General features: G+C 41.7%; 1 protein-coding gene across 5 annotated transcripts in view; it reads left to right on the top strand.

The window, feature by feature from the left end:
- The window catches only part of Abcc1 (ATP binding cassette subfamily C member 1), a 126144-nt gene that overhangs the window by 38710 nt on the left and 62680 nt on the right, over positions 1–24754 (top strand). For 3 of the 5 annotated variants that reach the window (XM_060364245.1, XM_060364246.1, XM_060364247.1), the window contains 6 exons: positions 1367–1428; positions 2558–2689; positions 4747–4980; positions 5507–5684; positions 7339–7569; positions 24516–24608. In XM_060364245.1, coding sequence (XP_060220228.1) covers positions 1367–1428; positions 2558–2689; positions 4747–4980; positions 5507–5684; positions 7339–7569; positions 24516–24608 — 930 coding nt within the window. The remainder of the gene's footprint in view (positions 1–1366; positions 1429–2557; positions 2690–4746; positions 4981–5506; positions 5685–7338; positions 7570–24515; positions 24609–24754) is intronic. The other 2 variants (XM_021657547.2, XM_021657548.2) reach the window with 1 other exon arrangement.

Raw genomic sequence — 24754 nt, forward strand, 5'->3', positions numbered from 1 at the left:
AGTAACTATTTTGTTTTATCTCATTTAGTCACCTCCAAGGAAGTTGCCTGACATCCCATAGCTCATAAATAATGCCAAGACTCAGACCTTCCCTCCTAAGCACTGGGACTCAGATCATCCACTGAGTCACATACAAACCCCTATTTATCATCATCATCTTTGCAAATTTGTATTTATTATTATTTATTATTATTGTGTGTGTGTGTGTGTGTGTGTTTGTGTATGATGTGCTGGGAGACACACATGCCACTGGGGTATGTTTGGAGTTCAGAGGAATTCACTGAGTCTCTTTTTACCATTGAAGTCAGATCACTAGGCTTTCAGGGAAATAGCTTGTTCCTGCTGTTATCTTGCTGCTGTCTCCTCTTATTACTCCCCTTTCTCCCTCCTCTGCCTTTTCCTTTTTTTCCTTCCTTCTTTATCTTTTGTAGCTTTTTAAGATTTATTTTATTTCATGTATTTGAGTGTTTTGCTTGCATCTATATATGCCCATTTTGTGTGTACCTAGTGCCTGTGGAAGTCAGAAGAGGTCAGATCCCTTGGAACTGAGGTTAGGGACAGTTGTGAGCTACCATGTGGGTGCTAGGAATGGAACCTGGCTCATCTATATGAACAACAAATGGTCCAATTCTGAAGCCCTTGATTTTTGTTCTCTTTTGAGGCTAGATTCTTTGTTCATGTTTGTAAATGTTTCTTGACACATATTAAGTGCTTAGGAAATCCATCTTCTGGGTAGATGGATGAAGTGAAGATAATAATAGGATAGTATTCAAAGAGTCCACATAGCCATAGGGTAGTAGCTCAGTGAAGAAAACTTGCATATGAAAGGTCTTGGACTTGATTGCCAGCAATGCAATGCAAAAGGATACACCTTTGTAAAGAGCTCCTGGTACATAGTAGATGCTTAATAAAAATGTGCTTAATAAATGATGTGTAAAATGGAAGTAATCAATAACACTGCCACACAAGGTTGAGGTGGGAATGTAGGAAGGGAATGTCCCTAGTACTTTGTAGAGTGCCTAACACATAGTAGGTGCTTATAAAATACTCGTTGAATGGATGAGTGAAGTGTGGCAGATGTTAACAAAAGGTCATGGGTTGTTGTTATGATGAGATGGGTTGGTATTGTGTTGTGCTGTGCTTGTACATAGTAGGTACTCAAGAAACATTTGTTGAGTGAAAATGGTGGGATGGGCTCTGTTTTTTTCCTGAGGGTCATGAGAGCAGTCCACGTGGGATGCAGAAGTGTGAGGATGTGGGCTGTGGTCATTTGACAGAAGAATGGTCTGTTTTGCCTAGCTCTCTCAGTGGAAAGTTAAGTTTGGATTTTCCTTCTCCTCCCTCCCCTGTGCCTTCTATCTCCTAGAATCCATGCCCAGAATCCAGCGCCTCTTTCCTTTCCAGGATCACTTTCTGGTGGATTACAGGGTAAGGCCGCCAGATGGGGTAGGTAATGGGTATGAATGCGATGGGGAATGATGCTTCCACACAGCTCAGCCTTCTGTAGTTTCCTCCTGTACTGTCTGCAAGTTATATCTTGAGGTAAGCAGTTCACCTCCACTTTTATGAATAAATTCATAGGCTGTGAGCACTTTTAGCTTCTGGCATAGGCTCTCAGCTGGCCTGCTCTAGGCTTGCCTTTGGGTTGAAGGGATTTGTAACTATTTATTAAATTTTTTTTTTTATTTTATGTGGATTAGGGTAAAGGTATCAGATCCGTTAAAGACAGTTGTGAGCTGCCATGTGGGTGCTGGGAATTGAACCTCGGTCCTTTGGAGGAGCAGTTGGCGCTCTTAACCACTGAGCCATCTCTCCAGCCCCGATTTGTAACTATTTGGAACCTAGCAGGCTTGGTTCCAGGACCCTACAGATAACACACTTTCTGATTGATGCTTCATATAAAGTAGAGTAGCATTGTGTTTAACCACATCTGCCTTGTATTCTGAGTCATCTCTGGATGCTGCATGACTCCTGATACAGTGTAAATAGCTGCTTTAATCTACTGCTTAAGGAATAACAAGGAAGATGTCATGTCCAATAAGAAAAAGCTTTCCCAAATTCGCAGATACAGAGTAGTGACTAGGCTGTTGTTGTTGTTGTGCACTTTATAGCAAAGTCATATATGTATGTCATAGGAAATACGTAAGGAAAATATACACGAGCAACAACAGGAAAACAACTGGAATTTGGTTGTTTTCTTAGGAAGCAGGAAGATCAGAAGTTCAAGGTCATTTTTGGCTACACAGAGAGTTTGGGGCCAATCTGGGCTACGTAAGGCCATGTTTGAAATAAAATAATTAAAAATAAAATTTACAAAGCAGATAAAAAATTAGAAACACCCAGATATTTCTTTCTAAACACACCATGCACCTGCCTGTTAAAATGAGGCCCATTTTGTTTCCCTAAAAGACCTAGTAGAATTAGCCATAATTAGTTAATATGCCTCATTCTCAGATTTTCTAGTCATGGCTGGACAGTGGTAACAGGTGTGTGTGGGAGGCCCCATAGCACTCTTCTTTCAATGCTCATTGTATCTCCCTTTGTGTCTTGCTCCCAGGATGATGGTACAGGGCTACCGCCAGCCCCTGGAGAGCAGTGACCTCTGGTCATTGAATAAAGAGGACACGTCAGAAGAAGTGGTTCCTGTGCTAGTGAATAACTGGAAGAAGGAATGTGCTAAGTCGATGAAGTGAGTGTCATATTTCTGCGATCTCCCAGACAAGATTGGGCTGAGGCTGACTTGTTACCTACCTGTAGCCACTGTGGCCTGAATCTTTAAGTTTCTCGGTTCTAGGGAAACTGTATCACCTCCCTAGGCTGCAGTTCCTCATCTGTCAGATGCAGTGTAGTGGAAGTGCTTAACTGTTTGCAAGGTACATCTTTAGGTCACTGATTGATTAACTGTCCAAAAATGTGAATGAATGGACGTGAAGGCACTCTTCAGATTGGAGGCCCTCTTTCAAGCTGGGAGTTGATTCTTTTGGTCACTGCCCTCAGCTGTGTGTACTGGGGCTTGGGCCTGCCCTCTTCAATCTATCTTACTTTTTTTCTCTCTGAGCATCTGTTTGGTGTCTTGAATGTTCCCTGAATGTTTTTGCTGGGTTGAATTTTTTTTTGTTGAACATGTCAAGCATGGTATTTGACATGGAGTGCCACCTGAGGCCAAGCACTTGAGTGTACCTGCTGTTTTGGTGCTGAGTTCTGGACCTGGGTTCAGGCATTGGTACAAAGCAGGCAAGTGCTTTGTTCCTTGAACTTCATAGTTTTACAGTAAGATTAGGGGAAGTGAAGGTCAGTGTGATGTAGGGAATTGTTTTAGAAGATTATTCAGGTATTGCTTCTTTGAGAAGGTGACATTCAAAAACATTGTCATTCAAAGGAGGGAGTGAACCATGTACATACCCTGGGATAGGGCTTTTTAGTTGGAGGGACAACTGATAAAAAGTTCCTGAGGCATCTACTAAGGCTTGGGTTAAATGAGTGAGAATGGATGATGTCTTTTCAGGGACCCCCAGGCTATACTAGAGAGTTACAGTGAAGAGATAGTAGGAAGTCAGAGACAGATTCTGTACAGGGCAGCAGTGCTGAGAGAATTCTGTTCAGTGGCAGCCACTAGAGTCTTCATTTTTTAAAATTATATTTATTTATGTTTACATGTGTGGGAATGCATTTGCCATAGATTGTATGTATGGAGGTCAAGGACAACTTTTGGAAGTTGGTTCTTACACTCTACCATATTGGTCCCAGGGATTGATCCCAGGTTGTCAGGGTGGACAGCAAGTGCCTTTACCTACTGAGCCATCTCGCTGGCTCTGCTCCTATCTTTGTTTCTTAGTGCATTGTTGGCTTCTGTACTGGCTGGTTTTGTGTGTCAGCTTGATACAAGTTAGAGTCATCAGAGAGGAAGGAGCCTCAGTTGAGAAAATACTTTCATGAGATCCAGCTGTAAGTAATTTTCTTAATCAGTGATCAGTGGGGGAAGGCTCAGCCTATTGTGAGTGGTGCCATCCCTGGGCTGGTGGTCCTGAGTTCTGTAGGAAAGCAGACTGAGCAAGCCACAGCAAGCCAGTAGGCACCACTCCTCCATGGCTTTTGCATCAGCTCTTACCTCCAGGTTCCTGCCTCATTTGAGTTTCTGTCCTGACTTCGTTCAGTGATGAAAAGCAATGGAAGTGTAAGCCAAATAAACCCTTTCCTCTCCAACTTGCTTTTTGGTCATGGTGTTTTGTCATAGCAGTAGAAACCTTGATAAAGACAGCTTGTGATAATACTTTGTTTGCTTACGGTGAGGCCGTTTTGGATGATGTTTCCTGTTGGCATGAGTATCAGGTGGGTCAGTGGCTATGGAAGAAAGTTTGATAGTGTTTTTGTTTTGTTTTAAAATTAAATATAGTTACTTACTTGTTGTCACTCTGTTCCCAGGCAGATGCACAAGAGAATTGGAAACTTAGGTTCTGAAAGGTTTGTACAGATTTGTAGCTGTCTTGTTTGTGATAGCCCAAGCTAGAATCAAACCAAAATGCCCATTAGGATGTAAGTAGAAATTGGAATCTGAGTAGAGGAAGCACAAACTTATTATGCTAAATGAAAAAGTGGACAAATAGTTGTCGCCTCAGTATTTGATGCCTAAAGGGACTTGAATATCAAAACTGGAGGGTATACCAGCAATGACCCAGTGTATCTAATTAAAAGAAAACCAGGGCTGGAGAGATGGCTCAGTGATTAAAGTATCTCCTCTCGTTATAGGCAGCCTGTACGGATTGTGTATGCCCCTCCCAAAGATCCCATCAAGCCCAAGGGAAGTTCCCAGTTGGATGTGAATGAGGAGGTTGAGGCACTGATTGTCAAGTCGCCCAAGAAGGACCGGAACCCCTCTCTGTTCAAAGTGTTATACAAGACCTTTGGGCCCTACTTCCTCATGAGCTTCCTCTTCAAGGCCCTTCATGACCTGATGATGTTTGCTGGCCCCGAGATCTTGAAGTAAGAACTCTTGCCTGACTGCCTGGCTCCCCTTAGCCTCCTGGTCCTGCCATATGTAGGAGCAGGCTTGTTACCCCTTACCTCTATATTCTCCAGCTTTGTTTAATTACCATCCAAATTGTAGCCAGTTTGGTTGCAAGTCACAGAAGCCTCCTGAATGCAAAGTTGGGAGAATGTGGCATTGTCTAGAGCAAGGATGCAGGCAGATCTCATGAATATCTACAACTGGAAACCAAGAAGGCAGCAAGGGGACCTCATCTTTCTCTCTGTCACCTTGGTCCCAGTGTGCTCTATTTGATGTATGCTCTAATTGGGAGACATGCTAGTGGGGAGACAGACCTATCGGTGTGGTGATCCCAAGGCAGATTTTCCTGTTGTAAGAGGCTGGCACCTGGCAGTCATGTCACCTCTGACAGGTAAAGTGTTGTCTGGCTTTCTCTGTCCCAAGTGAAAATCACTATGATGAGTTGGAAGCACTTCCCTCTGCTGTATATATCACACTCAAATTTCTGGCCTCTTCCCACAGATTGATTATCAACTTTGTGAATGACAGGGAGGCCCCCAACTGGCAGGGATACTTCTACACAGCACTGCTGTTTGTCAGTGCTTGTCTTCAGACACTGGTGCTACACCAGTACTTTCACATCTGCTTCGTCAGCGGCATGCGCATCAAGACAGCCGTGGTGGGCGCTGTCTACCGAAAGGTAGGCCAGGCACCCACACCCAATCCTGTGACCTCAGAATCTACGATGGTTGGGCTGGGGCTCCCTAGGACCTGTGTGGAGATTTCCAGCCCAGCATCCTCAGCAAGGAAAGGAAGGGGGCTTTGGGGACCATGGGGACAAAGATAGCCCCCATCAGTGTTTGTTTCTTAACAAAATGGCTTCAATGGCTGAAGTGTGGGATGTCAGTGAACCTATATGCTATCTGTGGGTAGTAGGGTTTCTTAGACAACTTGGCTTTCTTTGATGCCAAGTTCAGAGGCTGGGGAGATGGCTAACTAGGTACAGAGCAAGCTTGACAACCTGAGTTTGAATCCCCAGAACCATGTAAGGTTGGCAAGGAAGTGCATATCTACACACTCAGCAATGAGATAGGAAGTGGAGATAGGAGAATCCTGGGATGTTCCTGATGTTTCTTGGGTACAGTAGTGATGATACCCTGTCTCAAAAAACTTAGAAGGTTAGAAGATTAGAAGGTCTGTCCTTCACATGTACACCATGGATGCATGTGTCTGTGTATACATACTCATACATGTGTGTATGTATGATAATAATTGTAGCTGTCCTGGACTCATTCTGTAGACTAGGCTGGCCTCGAGCTGAAAAGCAATCTATTATATTAAATCTTCATTCTAGTTTCACATCCTGGGTTTACCTTCACTCTTGCCCTGGATTTTGTTTGAAGGTAGTATGCTTTTTGAACAGAGGAGGACAAGCTTTAATTTATTTTGTCATGCTTGAGGTACACATGATTGACAGGGACTATGCTATTGAGCTTGAGCCATAGCTGCATCTCTATTTTTTTGTTGTTGTCCAGGTTTTTCCCATAATTTTAATTTTTATTGAAAATAGATTTTTTCATACAATATATTCTGATCAAGGTTTCCTTTTCTTCAATTCCTTCAAGTTCCTCCCTAATTAGCCAAATCTATACTTTCTTCCTCTTATTAGAAAACAAATAGGTAACTAAAAGGGACCTAATGATCCTCCAGCTCCCGCATGTCCTGACTCCCAGGCTGGCACGAGAAGTAGTTTTCTTAGTGCTTCTTACCTCTGATTACAAATTATATGCATCTGTTAGCTTGAGTACTGGTGTGTAGCCGGCAGTCCAGAAAAGTAGGACCTTGAGGTCAAGCTTGTCGTACTCAGTGGCATAGATGATTGTATAGAACTATATTTGACAACAAATATCCTGGATAAATGTCTCCACTAGAGTCACTTGCCCCTGATGCCTCAAGACATTTTAGGTATCACAACTTAGGAGAAGGGCATTTTCTGAGTCGAGGCCAGAGATTATCTTGCAGTCACTACACAGACTGACCAAACAAAGCGTTGTCTAGCTCCCAGTGTCAGGGTGCCCGGGCCAAGAACCTTCTGTTGGGATTTGTGGTCAACAGCAAGGTCATACCTTTGAGTTTCTTAGAAATCCAGAATTCTAGCCTAAACACAGACCTGCTGACCCAAGAAATCACAGGGTTCTGCTCACAGGTGACTTGCCTGAATGCTGTAGTGTGCTAGAAAGTGCCTGGAACAACTCAGGATGGAGAGGAGAAAGATAAGCAGTTACTACTGTCTAGAGACTGACCCTTTGCTTTTACCTGTAGTCTCACCTCTTCTACTCTCCTGTATCCCACAGGCTCTCGTGATCACCAATTCAGCTAGAAAGTCCTCCACAGTTGGGGAGATCGTCAACCTCATGTCTGTGGACGCCCAACGCTTCATGGACTTGGCCACGTACATTAACATGATCTGGTCAGCCCCTCTGCAAGTCATCCTAGCCCTCTACCTCCTGTGGCTGGTGTGTTTTCCCTTGGTCTCTTTCTTCTGCAGGGAGGGCTTGCCTCGTCCAAGCACAGAGAGGGCATGGGTAGGAAAGAATGTTTCTTTTGCTGTCATTTACATTTTATTTTCTGGTCCATTGGCCAGTTTCTAGTTATTTTATTCTTTCCTTATGTTATCAGGGTTGGTATATATGTGTTGTAACTTCTGTATGTATGTGTGTGGGCTATATGTACATGTTTTGTGTGTGTGTGTGTGTGTGTTTTGAACCTCTGGTATCTTCCTCAACCTCTCTGCACCTTATTTTTTGAACGAGTGTTTCTCACTAAGTCTGGAGCTTGCTGATTTAGCTAGGATAGTTGGCCAGTGAGCTCCAGACTTGTCTCTGCTCTCCCTATCCCATCATTGGAATGGCAGATGAACACTGTTACATCAGCTTTCCTTCCTTCCTTCCTTCCTTCCTTCCTTTCTTTCTCTCTCTTTCCTCCCTCCCTCCTTCCCACCTTTCCTCCCTCCCTCCCTTCCTTCCTTCCTTCCTTCCTTCCTTCCTTCCTTCCTTCCTTCCTTCCTTCCTCTTTCTTTCTCTTTTCTTTTCCTTCTTTCTTGGGTCTCACTATGTAGTCTTTGCTGCGCTAGAACTTGCTATGTCTACCATGCTGTCTTCAGACTCACAGAGATCCTCCTGCCTATGCCTGCACAGTGCTGAGATTACAGACACTATGAAGGATATGTAATTAACAACCTTTTATGTCATTAACCCACCATTTCTCTCCCACTGAACCACCTCAAATGTGAAACAAACTTATTTATTAGAACCTAAGAACACCGGCTGAGAGTCTTTTAGTTTTAAGGAATAGAAATCCATCTTAGGGGCTGGAGAGATAGCTCAGCGGTTAAGAGCACTGTCTGTTCTTCCAGAGGTCCTGAGTTCAATTCCCAGCAACCACATGGTGACTCACAACCATGTGGTTGTGGGAGGGCATGGGATCTGATGCCCTCTTCTGGCATGCAGGTGTACATGCAGATAGAGCACTCATATACATAAAAATAAATAAATAAATCTAAAGAGAGAGGGTAGAGAGAGAGAGATCCATCTTAGCCTGAGCAGACAGAGGAATTGTGGGGGAGGAGTACTCACACCTGACAATCCAGGGGTCCTCAGGTATGGATGGACCCAGGAGAACTACAGTGTTTGGTATTTTTTGGCCCTGCTTTCATTAATTAGCTTCATTCATAATGGCCTTATGTCTTCCATAGCTCTGTTCTTATTTTTTTTTTTTCTGAGACAGGGTTTCTCTGTGTAGACCAGGCTGGACTTAAACTCACAGAGACCTGCCTGCCTCAGCCTCCCGGAGTGCTAGGATTAAAGTTATGCATCACCACACCCAACCCATAGCTCTGGTATTGTGTCATTTTTACAAATAATAATATAAGAATAGAACATTCGTTACCTCCATAGGTCTCTCCCTGTGCACTGTGATTAACCAGTTTAGTCCTATTCTCATTCCTGAACGAATGGCTGAGGCCTAGGAAAGAAAAGTTTTTGATTGGCCAGCCTGAGTCATGAGTCCTCTCCATTGCCAAATGATGTGATAGTCTTTCTGGTGGGTTATTAGTAGTTCCAAGATTGAGAAGATAGTGAGCCAGGCACAGCACATGCCCTTCCCTTTTTTTCTCTCTTCTATCCTTTTCTTCTCTCTTCTTTTCTTCACCCTCCCCCTCAAGTGTTGAAGATAGAACTTGGGTTCCTTTGAATTCTAGGTAAGTGCTCTACTGAGCTTCATCTACAGCTGAAGGAATTACCCTCCTTACCTGCAACTGATGATTCTTACTTCATCCTAGGTGGACCACCTTCCATTTTTTTCTTAATGTTTATGTATTTGTGTGTGTGCAGGCATGTGTGCACATTTACATGTGTGATTATGGACACACTGTGGCAAGAGTGTCACTATTCTAGAGGCAGTGGGACCTAGGAGAATGGAGCAATAAATGAGGCAGATTAAAGTCTCATGCAATCACCAACTTTATTCAGAGCATCAGACAATTTATACTCTGAGGGTTAAGGAAGGTCCCATGAATACAGTTTTCATGAGTTAAGGTGTAAGGACAAGCCATAATTGGCAAAAATATGTCTTTCCATAGAGGTATATAAACAATAAACATTTAACATCAGCAATCAATAATGAGTAATCTGAAGTAAACTCACCCTTATCTGCTATACCTGAGAGGAACATGAAAACACATTCCAAAAAAACAAAAAACAAGAAACATTATGTTTTGAAGAAACTGAAGTCACAAGACTCTTGTTTTGTTTTCTTGGAGTATTCTCACAAGCCTTCAGAATTCTCATACAAATCCATTCCCGGATTGTGTTCTGACACATGGGAGTAGAGGATGACTTTGGATGTTGGTACTCACCTTCTCTCTTGTTTGAGATAGGATCTGTGCTAGGCTGGCTGGCTTGCAAGCTTCCAGTATTTTCCTAGTTTGGCTTCCCCTAACACTGTAGGTCTCTACGTTTACAGATGTGCATGCATGGGTTCTAGGGATCTGACCTCAAGCCACACACTTATAGGACAAACATGTGATCTACCCAGCTCCCCAGGGTCCCTTTTATCCCTTTTTGAGTCCCAGTATCCTTATCATGGGGTCATGTCTGATCTGATCTTCTGAGGTAGATTTTTGGCCTCATGTTGTACTGTATCTGACACCCATTGTGGACAGGTAGCATTGGAGTCTCCATGTCTCTGGTGGGTGTTGTTCCTGATCACACCAACAAAGTAACTGTTGAATGGAGTTTATATTTAAACTTAAAAAAATTACAATCTTTGTGTTCATGTTTGTGTGTCACAGTTTATGTGAAGGTCTAAGGATAACTTGTGAGAGCCAGTTTTCTCCTCCCACCATATGGGACCTGGGTCATCAGGCTTGGTGTCAAGCACTCTTGCTCACAGAGTCCCATTGTCTCACCAGTCCCTCTGTTTTGTATAGCTAGAGATGATGGTGAGTAAACCCTTTTGATGATGCAGTTGAGAAAGAAAAACACTGGACCCAGGACCTGGTTCTTGGGGAGCAAGTCCTGTACTATGGCTCCAGCCCCACACAGAGAACATAAATAGCTAAATACAAGTCTTCAGGTATATACTGTGGAGTGCACTGTAATCCATGTGAAATGTTGAGAAGCCTCCAGGGTTGTTAGTGAATCATAAGGAAAAAAGGATCAAACTTGGAGGCTAGTCTGGGCTACACAGTCAGACTGTCTTGAGACCAAAGCAGGATTTACTTACTCAGACCAACAACCCCCACAGTACAGGATGGTGGCTGTTGAGGACCAGGTTGGGTCTTCCATTCTGGGTTCTATGACCTTGGGCATGCTCTCCCCCCAGAAATACTTATTATAACAGTGTCTTATATTGTGGCTTTTGGCTAAATGAACATGTGATCCTCAGGGAGACTAAGCAGATACCAAAAACTTGTTATAAAATCTTATTTCCCAGTAATTTGTGTGAGAAAGCAGTGAGTCAACAGGAGAGATGGTTCAGGGGTTAGGAGTACTTGCTCCCAAGAAATCCATGCTCAGTTTCCCAGCATCCTTTTCAGGCAGCTAACAGTTGCCTGTAACTCTACCTCCAGGGGATCTGAGTTCCTCTTCTGGCTTCTTGCTGGTCTGCATGTGTACACATGTGGCATATATATACATGGACACATGCATGCAATATATGTTTTTTAAAGCAGTAAATATGGAATTAATCCACTGAAATTTTATTTGTAAGGTCAGAGAGATGGTTCAGTCTACAAAGTGTTTGCCAGGCAAGCATGAAGGCCCAAGTTTGATCTTCCTCAAAAATCAAAAAACAAAACAAAACAAAACAAACCCAAAATTCAGAAACCCTCTGTTATAAGAATTGTGGCAAATGAGGCAGAGAAGGGCAGATTTCTAGGGCTCACTGACTTGTCAGCCTAGCCTAACCAACCAAGCTCTCTGTCAGAGAGAGACCCTATCTCACAAAACAAGGCAGATAGTATCAGATAGTATCCTGAGGAGTGACACCTGAGTTTGAGCTCTGAATGCATGCACAAATATCTCTATACCGCATTGCACAATGAGCACTCGCCTGTGTTTGGCAACCCCTTACACATACACTGTGTATCATACCCTGCCCAACAAGCACAAATACACGTACGTGCAAATGGTTATAATAAATACAAAAACTAAATCAATGCATTTGGTCATAGAATGTTCTGCTAGCCTATTCTGAGAGTGTCATGAAGTGTGTGATATGTACTATGTCAGGGTCCCCAGAGCCATACCTTAGAGCCTGAGGAGTCCCTTGTAGGACACTAGAGTCAGAATTGGTTATAGAAAACCATCAGAGAGGCTAGGGAGATGGCTTAATCCATAAAAGACCTGCTGTGCAAACACGAGAGCCTGAGTTTGAATCCTCATTACCCATGCCAAAAAGCTGGGCCAACCAGCACAAGTTTGTAATCCCAGTGCTGGGAGGAAGGGCAGAGAATTCACTGGTCAACTGGTTTTAACCAAATCAGTGAGCTCTAGGTTCATGAACCCATACTGTCTCAAGAAATGAGATGAAAAGTTGCTGAGGAAGACAACAAATTCAACCTCTGGCCTTTATGTGAGTTTTGTACTTGCTTGCATGTGTGTGTATGTATGTGCATGCATTGTATACATGCACATATACTTACACATGTATACACTCACACACACAAATCAAGGATAAGGCACCCATGCAAAAGCAAACAGCAATATGCTTCAGTCTCTAGCAAGTCAAGGTCACAGGTGTAAAGATGGGGAGATGAATGTTGCAACTTACCTGTGTGTATGCTTTGCCTGGCAAGTACAAAAATCCTAGTCTTCTAGAAGAAAGGAGGCTGTACACAAGCCACAATGTTGGTGCAAGCTGATGGGAAGCAAATCGCTCTTACCTGTTCTGTAACTTGGGTAAGAAACCCAAGTTCTGTGGTGCCAGCCAATCTTGTAGGCACCTTTCCAGCCATCCAAAAAAGTTATAAGGCTGGAGATTAACTATTCAGCACCTTAGGGCTTTTCAAAGATGCCAAGTATCAAATTGCATAGCTTACTTCACTCAAGAGCTTTGTGTAAGGGGTAGTGTTGTAGGTTATTAATATTTATTATTGATTTATCTTTTAGTTAAGTAGCCGTTATTTCTAAACCAGCTGTATATCCAAATCATCATATAGAGACTAGGATTTATTTAATTAACCTAGAGCACAATGTTGGGCAATATTACTCCATCCTAAACCTCCAAGTTTGTGTAGTTTCCTGTCATTCATATTTCATCCATTATATCTGCTTTTAGTCATATCTTAGGTCAGGTTCATCTCTCCTTCGTGGTCGATTTTTACTCTCCTCTCCTCCTACTTGTTTCCTTCTCTTTCCTTTTGGACCAGGATGTTCCACCCTATTCTCTCCATTGCACAGCATTGGGTGGTCATTTAATTGAAAAGAACAAATGGTGGCATGTTTACACAAACTTGGGATAGGTGATGCTTAGAATCAGCATCACAGTGTAATGTCTGGATTGAAACCAGGTAGTGGGGTAGAAAAATCAGCATTTGTATGAACCAGAGTAAATTGTATACATTCCACAAGACCATTATACCAACATTTAAGTCCAATAAAAGGCTCCTTTTCTTTCAATACAATAATAATTATGAAAGTGATGAAAACTATTAGGTAAGATTTACATGTGCAATGTTTAGTTTGTGTGCATTTGGCAACTTAGGAGAAAGTATTTAATTATCTATCCTACCTTGACAAGTTTAGATTTCTATACCTAAATTAATTTTTATTCTTATTGTTATTATCTATATGAAAACATTTTCTTGAATTCTAAACAATTAAAGCTTAATTGTGGAACTATAACCATTTGGTCTTCAAATCCACTAGAGCCTTGAGAAAGAATAAAATTAGTTACTGAAGAAAATAGGAAGCCATAGAAAACAACAAAACACTTCCCCCCCCCCAAAGGAAATCGAATGTCATTGTTATGAATTTCTTCTAGCTGACATTTTGGATATGTAGAATTCCTGTTAGGGGGCCCAAAGGAAATTGGGAAAAAATGAAAAATGGTTAATTAAGCAAGCATTAACATTTGTGTTCCAGTCTTTGAATGTTGAGAAATTTCAGGCTTAATAGAAGACCTGTTTGGAACAGTCTAAAATGCTGGATCAATTGAGATTAGTAGCTTTCTTCAAAGCGCTCTTGGATACAGGCTTTGATGATTGAAGGAATTGAAGCAGTTGAGGCAGGAACCAGCAGAATGCTGGAACATGCAAGATGCAGGAACAGATATGTCAATGTCTCAGCATGCTGGAAGGAGGATTCTGTCAGTTTTCATCCAGTGTCTCCAGTGTCCTTTTGTTCTACAAACATAATTTCTCACAAGCATTATGCAGTTCTAAAATTATAAATGTATAAGATGTTTAGGATGAAACTAAGCTCTAAACCAATTTTATCTATGCCAATTAAAAGAGTGACATAATAAATTTTGAGGATATTGTAGTCAAGGATTTATTGGCCAAGTACTGTTGAAGTTCTGGCTGGAGACATATTTTATGTCTCAGTCAGTTTCAGAGTTGTTCTGATGTAAAGGGATTAGAAATATAAGTTACCATTATTATTGAACATACAATCATTATCATGTTGAAATCAAAACAAGGTTGTATAGATGAAAATATCTTTTTTGGGCTTTTAGGTGCCTGTTGTATTAGGCCAAGCTGTTACCTATTTCCTGAGAGAAGGCCTCCCATTAGCGAGACAAGCTTTGAGCAATAGAAAAGGCGTGTTTTAAGTAAACTTTACATAAACTCCTTTTTAAAATTTTTTGTATTAATTACAGTTTATTCACTTTGTATCCCCCCTGTACCTTCCTCCCTCCTCCCCTCCCAATCCTCCCTTCCCTTTCTTTTCTCCACCTATGCCCTCCCCCAGTTCACTGATAAGGGAGGTCCTCCTCCCCTTCCCTCTGATCCTAGTCTATTAGGTCTCATCAGGAGTGGCTGCATTTCCTTCCTCTGTGGCTTGGTAAGGTGGAGCAGACCAATCAGTTCCTGTCAGATACACTCCCTGTCCCCATTACTATGGAAACCACTTGGATACTGAACTGCCATGGGCTACTTCTGTGTAGGGGTTCCAGGCTATCTCCATGAGTGGTCCTCAGGGGTCTCAGAAAAGACCCCTGTTCCCAAACTTTTTGGATCTGTTGCTCTCCTTGTGGAGCTCCTGTCTTCTCCAGGTCTTACTATCTCCCACTTCTTTCATAAGAGTCCCTGCATTCTGCCCAAAGTTTGGCTATGAGTCTTAGCATTTGCCTTCATACCCTGCAAGGTAGAGCCTTTCAGAGGTCCTCTGTGGTAGGCTCTTGTCCTGTTCCCTCTTTTCTCCCTCTTCCGATGTCCATCCTTTTTGCCTTTCTGAATGGGGATTGAGCATCTTAGCCAGAGTCCTCCTCCTCTTTTTTTTTTAATATTTTATTTATTTATTATTTATACAGTATTCTGCCTGCATGTATGCCTGCAGGCCAGAAGAGGGCACCAAATCTCATTATAGATAGTTATGAGTCACCATGTGGTTGCTGGAAGTTGAACTCAGGACCTTTGGATGTATAGCCACTGCTCTTAACCTCTGAGCCATCTCTCCAGCTCCCGAGTCCTCCTTCTTGATTAGCTTCCTTAGGTGCACAGATTTTAGTATGTTTATCCTATATTAAATGTCTGATGTCCACTTATGAGTGACTATATATCCTGTGTGTCGTTCTGCTTCTGGAATACCTCACTTAGGATCTTTTCCAGTTCCCACCATTTGCCTGCAAATTTCATGATTTCCTTGTTTTTTTATTGCCGAGTAATATTCTGTATCCATTCCTCAACTGAGGGGCATCTAGGCTGTTTCCAGCTTCTGGGTATTACAAAAAAAGCTGCTACAAACATGGTTGAGCAGATGTCCTTGTTGTATACTTGAGCGTCTTTTGGATATATGCCTAGGAGTGTTATAGCTGGATCTTGAGGAAGCCCTATTCCTAATTGTCTGAGAAAGTGCCAGATTGATTTCCGAAGTGGTTGTACAAGTTTACATTTCCACCAGCAGTGGAGGAGGGTTCCCCTTTCTCCACATCCTCTCCAGCATGTGTTGTCACTTGAGTTATTTATCTTAGCCATTCTGGTGGGTGTAAGGTGAAATCTCAGGGTCATTTTGATTTGCATCTCTCTGATGGCCAAGGACGTTGAACATTTCTTTAAGTGTTTCTCTCCCATTCAGTATTCTTCTATTGAGAATTCTCTGTTTAGCTCTGTACCCCATTTTTTAATTGGATTACTTGTTTTGTTGCTGTTTAACTTTTTGAGTTCTTTATATATACTGGATATTAGCGTCCTCTGTCAGGTATAGTGTTGGTGAAGATTCTTTCCCAATCTGTAGGCAGTCAGTTTGTTTTGACGACAGTGTCCTTTGCTTTACAAAAGCTTTTCAGTTTCATGGTTTTGAGTTTTATTGGTTGTTGCTCTTATTCTGTTCAGGACATTGTCTCCTGTGCCAATGAGTTCAAGGCTCTTCCCCACTTTTTCTTCTAACAGGTTTAATGTGTCTGGTTTTATATTGAGGTCTTTGATCCACTTGGACTTTAGTTTTGTGCAGGATGATAAGTATGGATCTATTTGCATTTTTCTACATGTAGACATCCAGTTAGACCAGCACCATTTGTTGAAGATGCTATCTTTTTTCCATTGTATGGTTTTGGCATCTTTGTCAAAAAATTAGGTGTCCATTAAGTGTGTGGTTTATTTCTGGGTCTTCTATCTGATTCCACTGATCTTCCATTCTGTTTCTATGCCAGTACCATGCAGTTTTTATTGCTCTATAGTACAGTTTCAGATAAGGGATGGAGATACCTCCAAAAGATCTTTTATTGTAGAGGATTGTTTTAACATGAATGGATGTTAGATTTTGTCAAATGCTTTTTCAGTATCTAAGGAGATTATCATGTGGTTTTTTTTCTTTCAGTTTGTTTATATGGTGGATCACATTGATGGATTTCTGTATATTGAACCACCCCTGCATACCTGGGATGAAGCTACTTGGTCATAGTGGATGATATCTTTGGTGTGTTCTTTTATTCGGTTTGCAAGTATTTTGTTGAGTATTTTTGCATCAATGTTCATAAGGGAGATTGGCCTGAAATTCTCTTTCTTTCATTTGTTCTGTATACTTACTGTTTTGATTATTATGTGGCGGGAGGATTTTCTTTTCTGGTCTAATTCACTAGGTGTTCTTTAGGTGTCTTGTATGCTTATATGCCTCTCCTTTAAGTTGGGGAAATTTTCTTCTATGATTTTGTTGAAAATATTTTCTGGACCTTGGAGACAGGAATCTTCTTTGTGAGCTAAGGTGACTGTGGCTTCATAGAATGAGTCTGGTAGTGTTCCTTCCGTTGCTATTTTGTGGAATATTTTGAAGAGTATTGGTGTTAGCTCTTCTTTGAAGGTCTGGTAGAATTCTGTGCTGAAACCATCTGGCCCTGGGTTTTTTTTGGATGGGAAACTTTTGATGACCACTTCTATTTCCTTAGGGGATATAGGACTATTTAATTGATTTACCTGGTCTGGATTCAGCTTTGGGAAGTGTAATAGGTCAAGAAAATTGTCCACTTTATTTAGATTTTCAAATTTTGTGGCATATCGCCTTTTGAAGTAAGACCTAATGATTGTTTGGATTTTCTCAGTGTCTGTTGTTATGTTCCCCTTTTCATTTCTGATTTTGATAATTTGGATAGTGTCTCTCTGCCTTTTAGTTAGTTTGGCTAAGAGTTTGTCTATCTTGTTGATTTTTCTCAAAGAACCAGCTCTTGGTTTCATTGGATTATTTTATTTGTTTCTAATTGATTGATTTCAGCCCTGAGTTTGATTATTTCTAGCCATCTACTCCTTTTTGGTGTGTCTGCTCCTTTTTTTTCCTAGGGCTTTTAGGTGAGCCTTTATTTATTTATTTATTTATTTATTTATTTATTTTTTTAAATTTTTTTATTTTTTTTATCAGTTACATTTTATTAACTCTGTATCCTAGTCGTGTCCTGATCCCTCATTCCCTCCCAGTCCCTCCCTCCCTCCCTCATCTCCACCGTGCCCCTTTCCAAGTCCACTGATGGGGGGACCTCCTCCCCATTCATCTGATCCTGTTTTATCAGGTATCTTCAGGACTGGCTGCAAAGCCCTCCTCTGTGGCCTAACAGGACTGCTCCTCCCTTCGGGGGTGGGGAGACCAAAGAGCCAGTCATTTAGGTGAGCCTTTAAGTTGCTTGAATGAGATGTTTTGAATTTCTTCTTGAAGGCACTTAGTGCTATGAACTCTACTTTTAGCACTGCTTTCATCATGTCCCATAAGTTTGGGTATGTTGTGCCTTCATTTTCATTGAATTCTAGGAAGACTTTAATTTCTTTATTTCTTCCTGGACTTGGCTGTCATTGAGTAGCGAGTTGTTCTGTTTCCATGTGTGTGTAGGCTTTTTGCTATTTCTGTTGTTGTTGAGGTCCAGCTTTAGTTCATGGTGATCAGATAGGATACAAGGGATTATTTCAATCTTCTTGTATCTGTTGAGGCTTGCTTTGTGACCAAGTATATGACATATTTTGGAGAAGGTTCCATGAGGTACTGAGAAGAAAGTAAATTCTTTTGTGTTTTGGTGAAAGGTTCTGTAGGTTGTCTGTTAGGTCCAGTTTATTAATGACCTCTGTTAGAGACATTGTTTCTTCGTTTAATTTCTGTTTTGTTGACCTGTCTTATGTTGAGAGTGGAGTATTAAAGTCTCCCACTATTAATGTGTGTGGGTCTGTGTTTGGTTTAAGTTTTCTTAATGTTTCTTTTACAAATATGGGTGCCCTTGTATTTGGGGCTTAGATGTTCAGGATTGTGATGTTTTCCTGGTGGGATTTTTCCTTAATGAGTTTGAAGTCTCCTTCCCCATCTCTTTTTATTAATTTTGGTTGAAAGTCTATTTTGTTAGATATTAGAATGGCTGCTCCTGCTTGCTTCCTGGGTCCATTTGCTTGGAAAACTGTCTTCCAGCCCTTTACTCTCAGGTAATGTCTCCCTTTGTGATTTAGGTGTGTTTCTTGTATGCAACAGATTGTTGGGTCTTGTTTATGCATCCATTCTGTTAGTCTGTGTCTTTTTATTGGAGAATTGATTTCATTGATGTTGAGGGAGATTAATGACCAGTGGCTGTTAGATCCTTTGATATTGATGTTGCCTGTGGTAGTGTGTTTGTGTGCTTGGCTTCTTTTTGTTTTCCTGTAGTGAGGTTATTTATTTCCTGTGTTTTCTTGAAAATAGTTTTCTTGGGTTGTATTTTTCCTTCTATTATCTTCTGTAACACTGGATTTGTGTGTAGGTATTGTTGAAATTTGTTTTTGTCATTGAAAATCTTGTTTTCTCCGTCTATAAGGACTGAGAGTTTTGCTGGGTATAGTAGCCTGGGCTGACATCTCTGTTCTCTTAGGGTCTGCATGATATCCATCTAGGCCCTTCTGGCTTTCATAGTCTCTGTTGAGAAGTCAGGTGTGATTCTGATTACCATTGTATGTTACTTGGCCTTTTCCCCTTTCAGCTTTTAGTCTTTTTTCTTTGTTCTGTATACTTACTATTTTGATTATTATGTGGCGGGAAGATTTTCTTTTCTGGTCTAATTCATTAGGTGTTCTTTAGGCATCTTGTATGCTTATATGCCTCTCCTTTAAGTTGGGGAAATTTTCTTCTATGATTTTGTTGAAAATATTTTCTGGACCTTGGAGACGGGAATTTTCTTTTTCCTATATTCCTATTATTCTTAGGTTTTGTCTTTTCATGTCGTCTTGTATTTATTTCTTGGATGGTTTGTGTCAAGAATTTTTTAGATTTATTATTTTCTTTGATGGATACATCGATTTCTTCTACTGTCTCTTCCACACCTGAGATTCTTTCTTCCATCTCTTGTAGTCTGTTGGTTATGCTTACTTCTGTAGTTCCTGTTTTCTTTCCTAAGTTCTCCCTCTCCATGATTTCCTCCGTTTGTTTTTTCTTTTATTTTTCCAATTCTATCTTCAGATCTTGAACCATTTTGTTGATTTCCTTCACCTGTCTCACTGTATTTCCCCATTATTCCTTCAATTTCTTCATCTGTTTGTTTGAACATTCCTTGTTTCTTTTATTTCATTTCCTCTCTGAAAGCCACAAACTGTTTGGCTGCATATTACTGTATTTCTTTACGGATGGCCATAATCTGTTTGATTTTATCTTCCTCTAATTCTTTACATATTTTATTTGTTTCCTCCATTAACCTTTTCATAAGCATAGATGTAAGGTCATTTTGAATTTCACTTATGTTAGGGTATCCAGGGCTACTTGCCCCTGGATACATGAGGTCTGGGGATGCCATACTGCTTTGCCTTTTGTTGGTTGTTCTTTTATGCTGGCGTCTACCCATCTCTCTATCTCAGGTATTGTCTGTTAATTTCTGGTGCCTGCTGGAGTCCTGGAGTGGGAGAATCCTCTTGGCAGGGTTCTGAAGGAGATCTCAGCTTTTTTAGTATGGTCAACTGAATGGTGGTGCTTCTCAGGAATTGTCACAGTTCACCTCAGCCATATGGACCTGTGTGGTTACTGTGGTGTTAATGAAGGCTCTCCTCTCATCAAGAGAGGTCCTGGAGACGTTTGTCCTGCTGCTGGGTTTCTTGCTCTGAATTTGGTGAGGTGCTGCTGCTGCTGCTGCTGTTAAGCTATACTTGCTGGGCACAGCCCTCATGAAGAACCATGGAGTCCCGTGGTTTCATCAGTTTAGCTAGATATAACTGGTCACACCTTGGAGCAGTATCTGAGGGCTGCTCTAATGGCTCTCAGGCTTTTGTAGGTCTGAGGTTGGAGTGGTGTGCCCCAGTACTCTAGCGGTAATCAGTGGCAGGTGAGCACAGCATTCGTGTGTGTGTGTGTGTGTGTGTGTGTGTGTGTGTGTGTATAGTAGGAGGCCAGAGCTTAGGGTCTGTGGGACCCAGAAACTTTTCTGGAGCCTGGTGTCCTGAGTTGGAACCAATGTTTTCCCCAACTCTGTGGTGTTTGGGGGTCTGCAGGTCCATCTGGGATGGCGAGTAGAGCAAACAGGCACAGGCATGTGGCTCTGCCTTGCTAGTGACTGGGTGCCTGGCCGCTTGCACCAACTCGGGGACTTTTTGCGAGAATTTTTCTTGGTGGGGGAGGAGAAGGGACAGAGAAACTCAGTTTCTGGTCCCCTGGGGATCTCAGTTCTGTCTGGGATGGTGAGTTGGGTGCCGAGGCAGGACTCTGTGCTGGCATCTAAGTACCCCACTTTGGGCTGGTGCCTGGGCACCCGCAGGACCTATGTCTTTTTCCAGGGATTGTCTGGGTGACCTAAGGTTGGTCTTGATCATTTCCTGCATCATGGGGTTTTCTCTGGAAATCTCAGTCTCTGGTATTATGGGGTCCACAGTTCAGTCTGGGACAGTGATCAGAGCATGCTGGTGGCGTGTGGCTCTGGGCTGGCACCTGAGCGCCTGGCAGGACCTGGGAACAGTTCCACAGTTTAGCTGTGTGATCTGAAGCTGATTGAATCCCACACTGTAGGGTTTCCTCTCACCTGGGAAGCATTTAGTTGCTGGTATTTTAAGGCCCAGAGTTCTTTCTGTTGGTCACTGTGCAGATCCTGCTGTGCTACTGGTCAGAAAGAGTGTCCTCCCTGTGCCGCCATCTTGGATCCCCATAAATTTCCTTTTTAATTTAGAGTTTAAGCATACCTTAGACATCTTGTATCTGTTTAGAGGTTTAGGCCTAGGTTCTTATATATGATGTAGCTATTTTTGTCTCATCCCCTTTTCTATATAGAATGGGCAGTTATGCCTTTATAGCCAAATTTTATATATTATAAACTCCCTTTTACCTTTAGCATTTAATGTGTACCCTAGGCATTTTGTACCTGGATTTTTCCATTGGTTGTGTCTATTCTTTGGCTTACCCCTTTTTTTATATGGAATGGATGGTTTTGCCCTTTAAACATATGAATTGCAATATTTGAGTTTCTAGGACTTAAATAGGCTGGCATGTATTTTGCCATCTGTAAGCCCCCTGTGTCTGTTTTGCATCAGGGATGACTGAAATTTACCCTCCCCTCTGTGAAAATGTCTCACATTTGAAAGGTTAGGGTGGCTTCCAGAGTATTGTGATACCTTTATCTAGTCAGCATTTAAAAGTTTTTTGATGTGGGAGGCATGCAGTTTGCATGTTTGTCTCCCAGCCTAATTTTGAGTCCTTACATTGACCAACAGAACATATTTCTTAAGCCAAATTGCTCTTTTGTACCAATTCTGTAGAAATACCAGTTTTTGGGATTGGCTGGCCTTTTTGGAACAGTGTGACATCATCTCTCCTTATATAAACCTAAAAGTGATATGAATCCAACCTTTACATCAGTAAGGACATAACATCTATTATTAAGAAAAGAGAACTTACATAGTAACCTTAAGGAAAATTTTGTCATTTTGAATCTTGGACTATCCCTGCAAGTGGCTAAACAGCAAGAGTTGCCATCCTGACTTCTATTATGTAAATTAGGCTGATCTGGAACTCAGAGATCTGTCTCTTTTTACTTTGTGTTGGAATTAAAGGAATGTGCCTTTACCAACCTGTTCAAATATTTTTTTCTCAAATCCATATCATTGTAACTCAAAGCCTTTAAATGAAAATCAAGTGAAGAGACAAGAAAATTTTAAGTTTTGGGTCACTTGTGTCAATTTACGTTGTAACAGGCAAAGCCCAGTTGGTTATTTTTTTGGAATTTAGTTGTTGTTACAGTGAATTGGCGGACCCTTACCAGAAAGAGCTGACAAGTATCTTGCAGCTAGAGTTTTGAATTTTGGCTGCTATTAATCTTATTTTTATTAGGAAGAGAGCCCTTTCTATTGTCTGTAACTTAGTATCCCATTCTTTTTTTATTTTTTATTTTTTTCCCATTTTCTCCTTGAACTTTCTTGGAGAAAGCATGGAGAAGAGCCATCACCATTAAACATATTTCAACCAGATCCATGACTATGACAACCAAAACAAAGCCAAAAGGGATTAAAACATCCTCTGCCATGGCTTTTTTTATTTTAGATGCGGTTTTAGGCCAAGCTCTTTCTAGAGCTCTGTTTGCCTCCAGTTCCTTTCTTTCTACCCATGGCTAGAGCTGAGCTGAGCTGAGCTGAGTGAGCCATAGTATAAGGAAGCCATGCTTGTGTACCCCTCCTGTTAGACTGTAGTGATAGCCAGTTTTGTTAAGTTAAGTCTCAGGACTGCCCACAGTAGGCTATCTTTTGCTCCTGGGCCTGTTTAAGAGTCTCTCTTTTTTTAAATTAAATTTTTATTTTTTTACATATTAATTATAGTTTATTCATTTTGTATCCCAGCTATAGCCCCCTCCTTCATTCCCTCCCAATCCCACCCTCTCTTCCTCATCTCCTCCCGTGCCCCTCTCTAAGTCCACTGATAAGGGAGGTCCTCCTCCCCTTCCATCTGACCCTAGCTTATCAGGTCTGATCAGGACTGGTTGCATTGTCCTCCTCTGTGGCCTGGCAAGGCTGTTCCCCGCCTCAGGGGGAGGTGATCAAAGAGCCAGCCACTGAGTTCATGTCAGAGACAGTCCCTGTTCCCCTTATTAGGGTACCCACTTGGATACTGAGCTGCCATGGGCAACATCTGAGCAGGGGTTCTAGGTTATATCCATGGATAGTCCTTTGTTAAGAGTATCAGTCTCAGAAAAGATCCCTGTGCCCAGATTTTTTGGTTCTGTTGCTCTCCTTGTGGAGCTCCTGTCCTCTCAAGGTCTTAATATCTTCCCCTTCTTTCCTAAGATTTGCTGCACTCTGCCCAAAGTTTATATCAGCATCTGCTTTGATACCCTGCTGGGTAGAGTCTTTCAGAGGCCCTCTGTGGTAGGCTTCTGTCCTATTTCCTGTTTTTTCCTTCTTCTAGTGTCCATCCTGTTTGTCTTTCTGAGTAAGGATTGGTCATGTTATCCAGGGCCCTCCTTTTTGCTTAGCTTCTTTAGTTATACAGATTTTAGTATGTTTATCCTATATTAGATGTCTAATATCCACTTATAAGTGACTATATACCCCGTGTGTCTTTCTGCTTCTGGGATAAGAATCTCTCTTAAAGAGACAGTAATTGACCTGGGAGTTTTTAGGTTGTAAGTTTGGGTTGCATTGCTGGGAGCTTATTCCCTCCACCAAATTATGTTAAAGTATGATTTAAAGGGTGTGGATACTTAGATTAGTTGGGTGCCATTTGTTGTGGATTATTAATATTTATTATTGATTAATCTTTTAGTTAAGCAGCGGCTATTTCTAAACCAGGTGTATTCCCAAATCACCACACAGAGAATTGGATTTATTTAATTAACCTAGATAGTTACTCCATCCTAAATCTCCAAGCCCACATAGTTTCCTACCATTCAGATTTCACGCATTGTACTTGCTTTTAGTCATTTCTTAGGTTCATCTCTCCTCGTGGTTCCAAGACCTTTCCTGCCGATCTTGCTTTCTCCTCCCACTTGTTTCCTTCTCCCCTCCGAACCAGGATGTCCCACCCTATTCTCTCCATTGCACAGCATTGGCTGGTCATTTAATTGAAAATACAGAGAACACATGGCATGTTTACACAAACTTGAGACAGGTGATGCAATGCCCGATTGAAACCAGATAGTGGGGTAGAGAAATCAGCATTTGAATGAACCAGGGTAAATTGTATACATTCAACAAGACCATTATACCAACAGGGTAGTTTACCTTCATATTCTTAAAAGGGTTGGAAAAACCCCAACACTGAAAACTCTTGATGTCCCATCTTTGGTTAAAAGGAATAGACAGTTGGTACCATACTTGCTTGGTGGGGTCTACCTGAAGTGTGTGGTATACATTAGATGATGTGAGTGCTTCTGGTTGCTGAATGACTCATTGTCACTTGTCTTTCCTTAGAACCTGGGCCCTTCTGTGCTGGCTGGGGTGGCTGTGATGATCTTTATGGTGCCCTTCAATGCTGTGATGGCTATGAAGACCAAGACCTACCAGGTAAGATGTCCATCTCCATGAAGCTGAGCCCTGAGCCATGTGCTCTTCATATCCCATGTTCTTCATCCCATGTTTCTCTGCTCCATTGTTGGGTGTTTGCTGTCCAGCCCTGGCCTGGGTCTTCCCAGATGCCCATCAGCTTTCTG

This window comes from Meriones unguiculatus, chromosome 11, assembly GCF_030254825.1.
Source record: "Meriones unguiculatus strain TT.TT164.6M chromosome 11, Bangor_MerUng_6.1, whole genome shotgun sequence".
In the NCBI taxonomy this organism is placed as follows: Eukaryota; Metazoa; Chordata; class Mammalia; order Rodentia; family Muridae; genus Meriones; species Meriones unguiculatus.